The sequence below is a fragment of the Protopterus annectens genome, chromosome 14.part0, assembly GCF_019279795.1.
Source record: "Protopterus annectens isolate FY-2018-M chromosome 14.part0, PAN1.0, whole genome shotgun sequence".
Taxonomy (NCBI): Eukaryota; Metazoa; Chordata; order Ceratodontiformes; family Protopteridae; genus Protopterus; species Protopterus annectens.
Window position 1 is genome coordinate 935,016,345 of NC_056748.1, and position 15,365 is coordinate 935,031,709.

The 15,365-nt window shown below is 43.6% G+C and overlaps 1 protein-coding gene across 1 annotated transcript in view; it reads left to right on the top strand.

The window, feature by feature from the left end:
• The window catches only part of ADK (adenosine kinase), a gene marked incomplete in the record, with an annotated part of 3,127,006 nt that overhangs the window by 1,602,964 nt on the left and 1,508,677 nt on the right, over positions 1–15,365 (top strand). Inside the window, 1 exon segment of the mRNA XM_044056737.1 lies at positions 7,521–7,629. Coding sequence (XP_043912672.1) covers positions 7,521–7,629 — 109 coding nt within the window.

Consider the following 15,365-nt stretch of genomic DNA (forward strand, 5'->3'; position numbering starts at 1 on the left):
CTAGTAATGATATGGTCCTTTTGGGTCAGGTGTGAGTAACTGATTGGGCAGCAAACTCAATCTGAAGGAGGAAGGAGACAGGAGCATTATGGGTAAGGCGAGGAGCTTTGAGCTTGGAACAGATGCTGGATATGCGGCCGATTCTGATCGGATACGGATCCGTAACCCACAGGTTGAAGACAAATGAAGAACAACTACTTAGATGGAACGTTATGGTAAGTACATAACTTCTTTTTATAGTCCCTATGGATGTTCATAGACAGTTACATTTTTACTTGCATTGTACCAAAACTTTCTAGAAATACTATCTGCTTTTTGCCGTCTATTCATCTTCAAAGTTGGATGAATGTATCCAAATTATCTTGTCCAGATGGCTATCCAAGGGTATTGCATTTATTTACTGATCAAACAACAGACCCTTGTTATCCAAATCTAGGGTGCACTTCACAAGGTCTGTCACTGTTTCTACAGGATTCTTTGAAAACTTCTTCATTGAAGATGTGTGCTGCAGCAACATTGGTTATAACGTACACCTTTGTAAAGGATTATCAGCTGGTTGTTGCTTTTAGCAACAGGAGCTGCTCACCTCAGGTGCTTCCTGTGGCATTTATAGGTGGGGATTCTGTTCCACGCATCCAAGTGGTGTAAGATATGGACGTTTTCTGTAAAACGCTAGATCTTCATTATTCCTAGGCCATCCATTTTGACACCTCCTCTCCAACATCCCCCCTCCAAATTCTCATAATTCTAACCAGACAGTCCTTGTAGACCTACTGTAAAACCTGTCCCTAGTAGTCCATCCTGTTTCTCTTTCCTGTTTTCTACAGCTGTGTAGGCAGTAAACTTGATCTGAGGAGTACAGACGGTGCAGGTACATTATAGGATAAAGGAAGGAGCCTAAACTTTTGAGAGCGGCTGAAGTTACTGGGTCTGATCTGCCTGACTGTGATATTCCACAAGTCAAAGTGGTTGGACAAGAAATAATGAAGATTCACTGTTATGGTACGTGCATAACCTCCAATCTGAAGTAGGAGATTCATTTGTCTGCAACCTGTGGGTTATGGATCCGATATCGGATCCGAACCGGCATGGTTTACCAGCTATGGATCCAAGCTCTCGGCTCCTCCCCTCACCCATAATACCCTGCTCTACCCTCATGACCTCAGATCTCGTTTGCCGCGCATGGTGACCAGATTGTTTTTTCCAGCTCTCCAGCTAAGTGATAGTTTTCAGCATTTAAATTGTAAAATTTAAATAATTTTTTGGTTGTTTTGTATGAAAGTGTAGGTTTCCCTTTTTTTAGAGTTTAATCTAAAATTTATATCCCTCCCCTCACTGGTAGCGTAGTGTGTGTGTTGGGCCTGTGAGTGATTTTGTTTTAGTTAGTTTCCTTAGTTATAGTAACTGTTGTTTGTTAGCTTGGGATGTCTGAGCAGCCCAAGGCTATTTTTTCAAAATGCTCCCGAGTGTGGCCATAAGCTTTCCCCAGCTGATGGCCACACTCGGTGTGTTAAATGCCTGGGGGTTGAACACCTCACATCTGGATGTTCCATTTGTGCAGGGTTCAACCCCAGGGCATTGAAGGAGCGGAGGTCCAAGCTTGTTTTGGCGGGCCTTTTACCGCCGGACTCGGCTCCGACCTCCGCTCCTTCGGGGGTAACCGTCCCCACGGTTATTCCCTCTGCGGCTCCCCCTCCTCCTCCTGGGACTCAACCTCCCGCTTCTGGTTCGGAGGAGAGGGATGCTAGAAAAAGAGACCGGAGGGAGAAGCACCATAAGCGGCGGGCAGAGACCTCTGTTTCGGCCCCGCCAGCCAAGCGGGCTTCTCCCCCGGCTCCATTGTCGGCTCGATCTCCTCCTCCTCGGCTCCGGTCTCCAGTGTGTTTTTCACCGGGACCTGAGGAGGAGGAGACCCGATCTCCGTCGAGGCTATCGAGGAGGCACTCAAGGCCTACCTCGGTAGCCTCGTCGAGATCTACATACAGCCTATCGGATGCTGATCTGGACCGGATGATGAGAAGGTTCATCCAGGCCCAGATGCAGATGGGAGTGCTCTTGCCTCCCCTCTGGGGAGCTCGACCCCCTTTTTCAAGCCGATTGCTCCTTCTCCGACCCGCTACCCGGGTTCGGAGCAGTTGGAGCCGAGCAGCTTCGGAGCCGGGGGTGGGTCGGCGCCGATAGTACTTGGTACCGGATCCAACCCTGCCCTCGAGTGCATCGGATCCGACCTCGGAGCCTGGATCCGAGCCTCGGATCCGGGGATCAGTGCTCCTTCGGCGCCGTCTGTGTCGGAGCGCACTGTCGCCGGATCCGGCGGCGCCGGCTCGATCCACTCTTCGGATCCGAGGGAGCCGATTGTCGGATCCTTTGGTCGAGGTCGGCTCCCTTCGGCGTTTGATGTAGTGGAGAGGGCCCTGTTGAGGGTCTCCGGACCCCGGCACTTGTTTCGGCTCCGTCCCGCGCTCCCTCTGCACTGGGTCAGGCTTCCACCATCCGGCCCTTGGGACAGCCCGCTTCTATGCCCCAAGCTGCTCCACTGGAACAGGTTGCAGCTTGCGAGTCCTCTGACAGCCCCCAGAGGATGTTCCTCGCAAGCATACGTGCAAAAGGAGGCACATTGACTCCCGAGTCTCTCACGGAAGACACAGATTTGGAGGAAGGAAGGCTCCCCACGGTCACCCCGAGGATGTCTCATTTGGAGACATCATGGAAATGCTCCGTATAAGGGGTGGTCTGCCCCCAAGTCTTCCTCGGACGAGTCCGTGTTCTTGGAGGCATTTGAAGCGGGCCCGTCTACCTCTTGGGTGTCCCCTCCTGCCGACCCCCTGGTGGACCTCATTACCACCAGGGCGTGGAAGGAACCGGACACCGTGGAGCCAATTCCTAAGAGGCCCGACAGGATCCTCAGCCCTCCGTCTGACCGTGCCCATTGGAGTAAGGGGCCTCCGGTAGATGCCATGTTGACGGCGGCGGCCACCAAGAGGGAACTTGTGCAGGAGAGTCCCTCAGTCCATCCCCCGAGCAAGGAGTCTCGGATGATGGACCGCTTGGGGAAGCGGATGTTTAGTTCAGCGACCTTCTCGGTAAGGGCGCTGAACTACCTGGCACACGTCATTAGGATGCAGCGAGATCTCATTAAAGAATACGCTGCATCTCCCCCAGAGTCCATGGCGGAGGAGGACAAAGTGCTGCACTCCACCCGCATGGCCACTCTTAGATCAGTTACCAATACCTCTATGTGGCTACTCTCCCATGCCACGGAAGGCGCCGCTAGAGCTGCAGGGGCAGGTCTAGTCACTAGACGTCAGGCCTGGCTCCGACATTGCGATTTTTCTGAGCCCTTCAAAGCGTCATTTGCGAATGCCCCCTTTGATGGTTCTGCCCTCTTTGGCAAAACCGTTCGCGACACTTTGACCCAGAGCGAGAAGGACGGGAAGACGCTGTCTGCCGTCGGAATCCGCTTCTCTGCACCCCAGAGGCCCTATTCTAGGAACCAAAAGGGTCAGAAGAAGATGTGGTTCCAGAAGTCGCAGCAATCCCAGCCTGCTCCGGACAACCAGTCCTTCCGTGGCAGAGGAGGACAGGGAGGACGCCGCCCTAGAGGCAGAGGGGCTCCCAGGAACTTCGGGTCCAGAGAACCCTTCTCTGAACGGCCCATGCAGCAACCCTGAGGAGTTGCCCGGCTGCTCCACTCTGGAGGCAGTAGGGGACGTTCCGGGGCACCTAGCGGCATGGGAGTCCATAACATCAGACCGCTGGGTTCTCCAGATCATATCCAGAGGATACCGCATTCCCTTTCGTCACTTACCAAAGTTGAAGTCCCTCCCAGACGTTCCACCCGGTCAACGGGAGGCCGCTTTGGCAGAAATTGGCCATCTGCTAAAGAAAAGAGCCATCCAGCCCGTCCCCCAGACCAGATCGGATCAGGGTTCTACTCCAGGTTCTTTTTAGTGCCAAAAAAGACGGGGGATCTAAGACCAATTTTAGACCTTTCTCTCTTGAACCTGGCAGTCCCCAAGGAAAAATTCCGAATGGTCACTCTGCAATCTATTCTCCCCCTTCTGGGAGAAAATCACTGGATGTGTTCTATAGACCTCAAAGATGCGTACTACCACATCCTGATGGACAGGCTCCAGGAGGTTCCTCCGCTTCCGGCTGGGAGCCAGTCACTACCAGTTCCGGGTCCTTCCCTTTGGTCTCACCACAGCCCCCAGGGTGTTCACCAAAGTATTAGCAGTGGTAGCGGCCCACCTGAGGCTTCAGGGGTGCAGGTCTTCCCTACCTGGACGACTGGCTCCTTACCGCCCCAACAAGGCATCTACTACTATTGGCGAGACTCCTTTCTCCATCTTGCTCCCATTCTGGGCATTACAATAAATACAAAGAAATCCAACCTGGCCCACACAGCTCTTAGATTTTATAGGGGCCAGGTTAGACACAAGGAGTTTAAAAGCCTTCCTCACTGCGGACAGAATTCAAAATCTGCAGCTCCAGGTGCGGGCCATTCTCCACTCAAGTTCTGTTCCGGCGGAGTTGGTCCTGAGGGCTCTAGGGTCCATGGCATCTGCTATAGCACTTCTTCCTCTTGCCAGGCTCAATATGCGCATCCTCCAGTGGACTCTCTTAGTACAATGGTCTTACCTTGCTCTCCCTATGCATCATCCCATTGCGATCAGCAAGGCTTGCAAGCGGTCCCTCCTGTGGTGGCTTCACTTCCCAGATCTCCACAGAGGCCGCCCATTTTGTGCTTCTCCCCCTCTCGCCACGGTGACCACGGACGCCTCCCGCCTCGGGTGGGGGGGCATTTTGCGGGCCGGACCGTCCAAGGCACGTGGAACGATTCAGAGACCTTACTGCATATCAACGTTCTAGAGATGAGAGCAGTGCTCTTAGCGTTGCTAGCACTTCAGGACTTTCTTCCCTTGGGAACAATTGCGATTCAATCGGACAACATGTCAGTTGTCTGGTACATCAACAAGCAAAGGGGAACGAGGTCTTACCCTCTTTGTCGAGAAGCCATGAGAGTTTGGGAATGGGCAATCTCCACCAACCGCTTTCTAATAGCAACGCACATTCCGGGTCGGTCCAACATCCTGGCGGACAAGCTCAGTCGCACCATTCTGACTCCTTACGAGTGGTCTCTCAATTTTCAAGTAGCGGAACGCATATTCGCACGGTGGGGAACTCCTTCTTGCGATCTTTTTGCCTCTCCCTCAAACACCAAGTGCGACAGTTTTTCGCTCTGATACCTCCTCCAGGAGGTTCTCCAAGAGACGCTCTGGTGCATGCTTGGCCACCCGGTCTTCTGTATGCTTATCCACCCTTGCCTCTGATGCTCCAAGTTCTTCAGAAAGCCTCTCGGGTGGGTTGCAGAATGATTCTCATTGCTCCGTTTTGGCCTCGACAGATCTGGTTCCCCTTCCTAAGGTCTCACTCAGTGAATCCTCCTTGGATTCTAGATCCCATTCCGGATCTAATATCTCATCCATCCTGCATATCTCCTCCGAATCTGGACAACCTGAAGCTGACCGCTTGGCTGCTCCAGTTCCACTCTTGATCAGGACTCCCGGTATTTCATCCCCTGTTAAGGCGATCCTGGTGGCAGCTCATAAACCATCCACTAGGAAAGTCTACAGCAGCAAGTGGAAACGGTTTTCTTTGTGGGCGGAGCGGCAAGGCCTGAATCCCTTCACGGTTCCACTCCCTTTAGTGCTTGATTTCTTAACCACTCTTTTTAACGATGGTGCCAGCAGTTCCACAGTCAAAGTACAACTGGCGGCAATCTCACATTATCACATTGGTCATGACTCTAGTCCACTCATGTCAGCCAAGTTGTGTAAAATTTTCTTCAAAGGTACTTTCCTTCTCAGGCCCCCTGTAAAACAAGCGGTTCCCCCCTGGGACCTTTCCTTAGTTATCCAGGCCTTGACCGCCCCCCCCCTTTGAACCAGCGGCTACGGTGGATCTCAAATTCTTGTCTTTCAAGACGGCTTTTTTAGTAGCCATTACATCGGCCAAGAGAGTTTCAGAGCTCCAAGCATTATCAGCTAAACCTCCTTACTTGGTCTTTCATCCGGACCGTGTTTACCTCAGGACCAAACCCGTCCTTTCTTCCTAAAGTAGCTTCTGAAGCAAACATTAATCAATCCATTAACCTCCCTGTTTTCTTTCCTAAATATGAAAACAAAGGTGAATACAAGCTTCACTCCTTAGATGTTCACAGGCAACTTAGATTTTATCTAAACAGAACAGCTGGTTATAGGCAATCCGACCAGCTGTTCATTTCCTTTGCTAAATTTAATTTGGACAAGCCAATTTCTAAAGTATCTCTGTCTCGCTGGATTTCACAGTGTATCTTTTTGGCTTATCAAGCTTCAGGAAGGCCCGCACCGGAGGGTGTACACGCCCATTCAACCCGGTCAGTATCTACCTTGGCAGCCTTTAAGGCTAGGATTCCTCTAGATGATATTTGTGCAGCAGCCACGTGGGCATCATCTCATACTTTTATTTCCCACTACAAGTTGGATCTTGCATCTAGGGGTAGAGCATCCTTTGGCTCCGCGGTGCTCCGGAATATCCTTCCATGATGGCCCAAGATTCAGGTAGCTGGGGACTCTGTCCCACAGGTTGCAGACAAATGAATCTCCTACTTCAGATTTAGAAGTTATGTACTCACCATAACGTTCCATCTGAGTAGGTGTATTCATTTGTCTGCAACCATCCCGCCCTCCTATCCCCCTGGCCTTTCAGTTTCCTGCATATTATGTGTTACCCTTTTCAGGGTGTTCTTGCTGTTGGCAAACTCGATCTGAGGTCATGAGGGTAGAGCAGGGTATTATGGGAGAGGGGAGGAGCTGAGAGCTTGGATCCATAGCTGGTAAACCATGCCGGTTCGGATCCGATATCGGATCCATAACCCACAGGTTGCAGACAAATGAATACACCTACTCAGATGGAACGTTATGGTGAGTACATAACTTCTAATTTTCATTGGATTTGTTAGCTAGTTTTTTCCACTCTAAATTCAACATTCTGTTTATAAATTGTTATTTTTACTTCATCTGTGGTAGGGGTAATTTTTAGTTGAGATTACTTTTATTCATCAGCATCTAGTAGAAACTGAAGGTTAAGATTCTGATTTTACTTGGGTAGCCATACAACATATGTGAGCCCATGTGTGGCTCAGAAATATGTTTTTGTGTAGCTGGATAGTTTGGGGGTGGGGTGGCAGAGAAAGCGTGGTTGGCTTCCAACTGCAGAGCAGTGTGGTTGAAAGTAAGTGGCTCTGTTTTTCCTTTACAGATACCCCAGTTCAAACTTGCACAAGCACAGGTATGTAGAACTTCTTGTGCACGGTTATACACCATGGGCAAAGATAAGTTAAATTTGTGATAAAGTTTAAACAAACAATCTGGGAGTGTTTTTTTAATTGTTAGTATAACCAAAACATAGACATTTGTCAGTTTTTCTTTTTCAGCAGAAGATTTATCCAGACTAAAAGTTGTTTGTGTTCATTTTAGGTCCCTTGTTGCTAACCTTGCTGCTGCAAACTGTTACAAAAAGGAAGAACATCTAGATCTTGAGAAAAACTGGAAACTGGTGGAAAGGGCCAACGTTTATTATATAGCGGTAAGCGCCAGTGGATCACGTTGGCTGCTGTTAATGTCCATATATGTGGTGTTATGTAGACAAACAGATGACCAGATTTTTTTTGGGGGGGGCACATCAAAATATTCATTGATTCTCATTGAATGAGTAAATATTACTCTGGTATCTCACTTGCAATTTGGTATGATTTACCAAGATTATGTTAAGTTTTTAAATATTTTTTTTCTGTATTTCTTATTGACTTTCTTATGTAATGAGCACTAAAACAGTAAAAGAAATTTCAGGTCTACACCTTATAACAGTAGTTTTTTTTTTCGTAATCCTACAATTAAGACAAAAGTTAAATTTTTGGTTCTGGAATATTTTGAGATATTTCATTGCATGGTCTGTGATGAAGGCTGCAGGAAGGTTTCGGGGATACCTGGGTTTGTAATCCAAGCTTGTCATAATTGATGGTGATCTTGACCACATCATCAATACCTTCTTCATTTTCAGTATTGCCTCTAGCTGGAGACATGTTTGTGTTTTTTAATGCATGCATAACTGTTTCTAGCTCATTATTATTACTTACTGTAGCAGTAAATACCTGCATTTGGACCACCACCTGTATTGAATCTTTGAGACTGTAAGAGCCTTAACCTTTGTCATAGTTGTTTACCAGGAAAGTCCAGCTGTGATAAAACTCATGTTTCACCGGAGGCCCAGGAAGAAAAGCTCTGCATTTAGTACCACTTTTGACATAAGCATAAAATGGAGTTGCATGATTTCAGAAGGAATACAAAAAATAGTATGGGTACTTGCATAAGAGAAAAAAGCTTTTGAACATCATTTAGAAACAGCAAGTATGTGGCGTGCATATAAAAATGTGTATGTACGTGTGTGTGTATGTGTGTGTAGATATATATATATATATATATATATATATATATGTGTGTGTGTGTGTGTGTGTGTGTGTATATGTATATATATATATATATATATATATGTGTGTGTGTGTGTGTATATATATATATATATATATATATATATATATATATATATATATATATATATATAATGTATATACACACAATGTAATTGAAATAGTTGACTTGTATATGCAGAGAGCGAGAGAGAGAAAAGAGACACAACATTGCATAAGATATTGTAATATTACCTACGTTTTTTTAGCAGTTAAAATAATGAAACAAAGCTTTACTCATACAATCCTTTAATGTAAGATTCATAGAGAGTTACTATGCATGTGTTCTTGGAGACCATTGAGGAGCCTACTTCAGTTTACCATTTACCCCAGGGCACTGTCTGGCATACCTCTCAACTGTCGATTTTTGCAGAATGTCCAGATTTCTGCCTCTAATTTTTGGTCTCTTCCTCATAAAGTTTATGGTTTTCTGGCAAATCACAGAGGACTGAAGTCCATAATTAATGGCATACATTTGAATTTCATATTTCTTATACTTCAGAAAATGCATATTAACTAAAATCCTGTCATTCTAGCAACTCTCCAAGTTTAGACGAGCAATTTTTAAAATCTGTCCCAATTTTTGGGCTTTTGTCCCTCCATTATTTTGAGATTTGTCTAGATTTCTTGAGCTAAGAGGTTGAGAGGTATGCTGTCTGGTTAAGTGACCTGCTCAAAGTCGCACATTTAGCAAATGGCAGCTGAGGGAATCAAACCCTGGACTGCTGAAAGCAGCTTGTTAACTGCAGATAGCTGTAATTCTGTGACCTAAATGCCAGGCAGAGAATTTGTTGTGGTCTTGATATGCCTGTTCAGCATATTAAGTTCGATTCTAGTTAAGCATGAGTAAATTATTTTCCTGACACTGTTGATGAGGTTGTCAGGTAAGAGTGAAAACTTGTTTTTAGTTAGTTCCTTCATTCTTATCTGTGAGGCTAACCTTCTAAACATTTTTGTTTACTTTTTTCCTTCTTTTGGTATGCACATTTCTTTGCTCCACAAACACTCAAGACTACTCCTAATATCCTTCCAGTTTTCATCAACAGATGAATTCTTCCATGTGTTGAAGGACATCTCACTTTCATCAGGGTGTATCCCTGCCTTGTTGAATTTTCCGTATATACTTATTTGGGGGAAGAGGTGACATTGTGTCTGAGATCTGGATTTATTATATTCCATGTTATATTACTGTGGCAGAAGGTGATTTGTCATCCATAGAGTTCCTTATTATCCCCCCCACCTGTTTTTTTTTTTTTTTGTGCAAGTACTCAAGTCAGAGAGGTCTTGTAGTGGGTCTTGACTGCAACCCCCACTGCTGTACCACTATAGCTTTCTATTGCCTTTACGAGAGAACTGTTGACTATTGGCCTCGGTCTTCTACCCTCCCTGCTGCTGATGGGGTGCCAAGCTTTGGGAACTTATTTTGCCATGTCTGTATGTACATATGTTCACTTTGCAATACCCGCCAGCATTTTTTAGTCTCCATATTTGGGTGAACTGGTGTGTCTTTGGAATATTTTTTGTACTTTGTATGCTTTCACTGTGCAGTTGACAGATGTAGTAGGAGCCGTTTTTGGAGGTTTGTCCATATATTGGTAGACCTCTGGAAGTACATTGCATCACTGTGCCAGAAGCCTACCTTTGTACACAGTTTGCCTGTTTCTGTAATGATGGTACGAACACGTTTGCTTCACTGCTTTTACGCAGACACACACACATACACAATATATGTATAATGAAATATTTGGGTCTATATATTTTTGAATGTTCGAACATTGTAGATTTCCCTTTTTCTGCACTGTAGTGCAATCTTGGAGTTGGTATATTTAAAGAGCGGGGGGTGTGGGGGGTGCAGGAGGGGCTCCCCCCCCCCCCCTGCTTAAAGCATTCAGGTAGGTGTTTTGTGTAGTTTTTATTTATTTATTTATTAGATAGTCGAACTTTTGAAAGTTCGATCATATGGTGTTGACCATATGACAGTCTAACTTTCAAAAGTTCGGTAATCTAATATAGACCCTTAATATTTATTGTGCCATAGTCGTGTTTGGTGAAAAATAAATGTATATGAAATATAATCCTGGTACTATTTTGCCTACAGATTGTATATATGATTTTTCCATGCAGTTGCTATAAGGAGCAAGTACTGTGTTTGGGAATCCCTGGCCAGACTCTCTTGTTTAACTGTAGTATATTTTTCTCTATAGTTCTTGATGGCTGCATCAATGGAGTTGGCTATCTGGTTTAATTTTTAGCTGGGGTGTCTTCTGTACAGAATCTTTATGCCCTCCCTCTGTCCATGTGGATTTCTGCTGGATGTTCCTGTTTCCACCCACATCCCAGAGACAATGCTTTAGGTAAAGTCTGGAGCCTCCAAATTGCCTGCAGGTGTGAATGCCATGTAGAAACTGTGCAATATACTGGCATCCTAATCAGGATCTTTTTTCTGTCTTGCACCCAAAGCTTAGGCTTTGGGTTACATGTGCCCCTAAACTGGATAAAGCTGGATTCTGAGTGGGAATTAATATTTTTGATGCTTGTGTTAACAAATGTTTGTTTCTTCTTTTTCTTAGTGTTTGTCACTTGCAGAACAAACAGGCATTACATGTTCAGAGGAATAAGCCTTGTGAAAATATTTTTTTTAATTTATGCAAGGCAGCATGAACTTGAATAAGGAAAGGAACCTTGCTGCCATTATCCTCAGGAGGTTGTGTCTCATTTATGTTTTATGTATGTCCTGGCATGCTTTTGTGCTTGTGTCCACTGTCTTTCAGTCCATCCACTTCTATTTGTAGTGTGCACATTTAATTACTTATTCAACTTACTAATTCCTATTGCTTAGTGTAACTTGTCCGTTCTGTTTGGAAAGACATGGTACACAAACAAGTTATGCTTGTTCGGTGCAAGTAACTAATGCCATGTTTATTTTTAATAGCTTTCAGTAACCTCTGATAAGAAATGTGGTAGATCACCAGAATGATAAACAAGACTTTTATTTAACCCAGTATCTCATGGATGGACAGCTGATAGTGAGCAGTTCCTATATTTTTACATTTTTAGGACAAGAGGCTTATTATTTGTGGCCAGAGTGCAGTGGCACAGCAATGGCAGTAGTATAGAAGGTAAATCCCGTGTAAGACTAGGTTTTAACTGTGCTGTATGAATTGTGACCAATGGGGGAGGTATGACAGTTAATAAAAACTAGTAGTGTAAAGTGGCATAGGCTCAAATGGATATGAAAAGAAACAACTGTATAAAAGACCAACCTGCCGAACACTATATATGCATAACATAAAACTTGGAACTAGACATTTAACAGAAAAGCAGTTGTACATAGTAGGTGGTAATAATAACCATATAAGAAAATGACACTTTCTGTAATGTCTTCCAGTCTGAATGGTCTAAAGATAAATATAAAAAAGAGAGAGAGAGTAGTGAACTATATTAAAAAAAAGTAGAGTGCAAGTAGCTATGCTACAGGAGATACACTTGGAAAGAACCGAACATGAGAATTTGATAAAGAAAGGTTTTCAGGATGGTTATTCAGTGGAATACCTGGGGCAAAGGAAAAGATGAGTACTTGTATTAACTGCAAGAGGAGCTCCAATAGTAATGGAAGAGGGAAAAAAAGATGATAATTGAAGATGCATAGTACTAAGGTGCTACTGGCTAGGGAGGAGGATTACACTGGCATGCATTTACATCCCCCCTAAAACTGCTATAATGGAGCTTAAGAAAATTCTCGGAAAAATAATCACCTTTCAGCAAGGAGTATTACTTGTAGGTGGAGACTGGATTTTGGTTTGCAGCAGTAAAGATATGTCTGGCAGGCCTACAAGGGAAAATATAACAAAGGAGGGTAGATTTTTGAAGAAATTTATGAAAATGGCGTGGAAGATGTGAATTCAGTATTAGGAGTTTGGAGTGAATTTACGTATTAGTCACTGAGATATAAAACATGGTCTAGGTTAGATCGATTTTATATCTCACAGGAAAATGTGCATTTAATTGAAGGTCTTGAAACACACCCAATAACTATTTCAGATCATGCGCCGATAAAATAAAAACGAAAGGTAATGAAATAAAAATGAGAGACTGTCGCTTTCCCACCTATCCGTTGAAAAGAGAGGAATTTAAGGAAAAGGTTTTGGAATTAATTCTGGAGCAGCTAGAGAAGACAGGATTTTCTTCATAAAACATAGTTAGGGAGGGGGATAAAATTAAAGGGAGACATGGTTAAGAAGCATCAAGAATTATTAAGAGGGATTGACAAATGTTAAAGTATTGCAAAATAGGGGGAATCTCTCACAACAAGAAAAGGAGCAACTGCAGAATTCTAAACAGAAAATAAAGGATTACTTCGATAATATGCACGAGTTTAGAAAGATTGCTGTTAAGCAACTGTTTTTTCATAATAATTCTAGAGCACAGAAACATTTAGAACAACTCAAGCAACAGAAAGTGGAAAGGGCTGTAACCAAGCTTAGGGGAGCCTATAACAAGAAATATACACGAGACCATGTAGAAGTATTAGAAACATTTTGGAAATTTTATAAAAGTTTGAATAAAAGCAGAGAAATATGGAAGTCAAGAAAAGGTACAAATGGAAATGCTTATGGAAGAATTAAATATGCCAAGTTTAGAGACAGATGAGGCTCAATTACTAACAGGATAGGACGAGATGAGATAAAAATTGCTATGTATAACCAATCTACAGGAAAGTCCCCAGGAATAGATGGTATTCCTGTGAAAGTTGGAAGTTAGAAGGGAGAAAAACTGAAAGATCTGGAAGGTCTTGTTTAACAGTATTTTAAGAGAAGTACCAGCATCTTTGAAGAAGGTGGTGAGAACGGTAATACCTAAAGAGGGTAAAGATCCATTTGATCCAGATTCATACAGGCCCATTTCAATACTAAACCATGATTACAAAGTTTGTGTCTATAATGTCAAAAAAACGGCAAGAGTGATACCAAGATTGATGTATATCGATCATTGTGGTTTTGTGGAGGGGAGATAAACATTTGACAGTATTAACAGAACACTGATGATCCAGAGTGAAGCAGAATGTAAGAAAATACATTTCATTGGTGGGTCTTGATGCAGAGAAAGCATTTGACAGAGTAGACTGGGACTTCATGGGCAGGCCAGTGGAAGCATTTGCTTTCCCTGATACAATTGTATGGTTGATTTAGAAGTACATATAAGGGTTTGGCAGCAAAAATTAGTGGATGGTGTCCTCTCTGATAACTTCTGCTTATGTAGAGGAACCAGGCAGGGTTGCCCACTTTCTCCTTTGTTGTTTGTATTGTATTTAAAACCATTGGCAAAGAAGATAAGGGACACGAAAATTCAAGGATATAAATGGTGTATGGGAGTCAGGAAAAGCTGGCTCTATTTGCAGATGATATTATTTTATATATGACAAAACCAGAAAGGGACATTACAATATTGTGGAACATTTTGCGACGTTTTCAGATCTTCTCAGGACACAAAATTAATGAAGCTAAAATAAAGGCAGTAGCAGTAAACTATGTACCCACACACAAATTGGTTCAACAATGTCCGTATTTTTGGGGACATGATAAACTGAAGTATTTAGGAGTGTGGATTAGAAATGACACTGTTGTGGCAGCTCAGGATATATGGGAAGAGACTAAACAGAAGATAATACAAAAATTGAGAAACTGGAAGCTTTCTGGTATGGATACTAAGATACAAGCCATTAAAATATTTTAGTCCCTTTAGTCTTATAGACAGGTCAGGCATATTTTTATCAACCAGAGGAGAAGTTGTGGATAGCAATTAAAGAGTTGAATGATTTTATCAATGAAGGGAAGACAGCAAGGGCCAATTGGGATAAGCTGATTTTTCCAATAGAACAAGGCAGACTAAATTACCCAATTTGAGGGAGTATTTTAGAGCAACACAGTTAAGGCTTTTATGCACAGCACAAGCAGAAAACTGCAATTCAGAGTGGAAAGGAATGATGATACAGGGAGGAAGCTCAAGAAATAAGGAGAGATTGGGATTTTGGATGCATACTCAAGGAAAACAACAATCATACAGAGTATTATATTCATAAAATAGATGGGGGTATTCTAAGAACTAAATAAGCATAAGGAATGGGGAAAAGAGATTTTGCCAATAGGGATACAGATAATAGATGACAGGGCTGGACGTTATTGGAGAAAACTGGCAAAGGAACCAAGGTATTGGGAGCAAATAACTAGAAAGGGAAAGGTAATATAATGGGAAGAGGCCAGAAATTTATTTGGACTGTGAGTTAGAGATTGCCTTCCCAGTCAAGGATTGATATCAGAGTATAGGCAAAGGGAAAGAAATAGGGGACTCCTGAATGAAAGACTAGCACTGGTAGAGTTTGTAATAGAATCTAGAACAGAAGCTGCCATTATAAAAAGGAATAATTAGTAAAGCATATAAAATATTGCATTATAATTATAGAATCAGTCAGAGGAGCTTAGAAAGGATTGGGAAGAAAGATTTGAGAAGCAATCCACAGAGACTGGGGGGGGGGTATATGTGCATCTCCCAAATATGCAACAACATCTAGAAGATTTAGGATCTGTGCGTGGAAGTTTGTTACATAAGTATATTTATACCCCAAGTCAACTCCAAATAATTTTTTGTCAGGTGGATAGCAAATGGTGGAGGTGTGACTGGCGAGAAAGAGGTAGCTGGGAACATTTTCTGGGAGTGTAATGAGCTGGCAGACATTTGGGATTCTCTGCAGACTGCTCTGTCAGAGATGTTGGGTGAGCAGATTGGACTGACTGGGGAG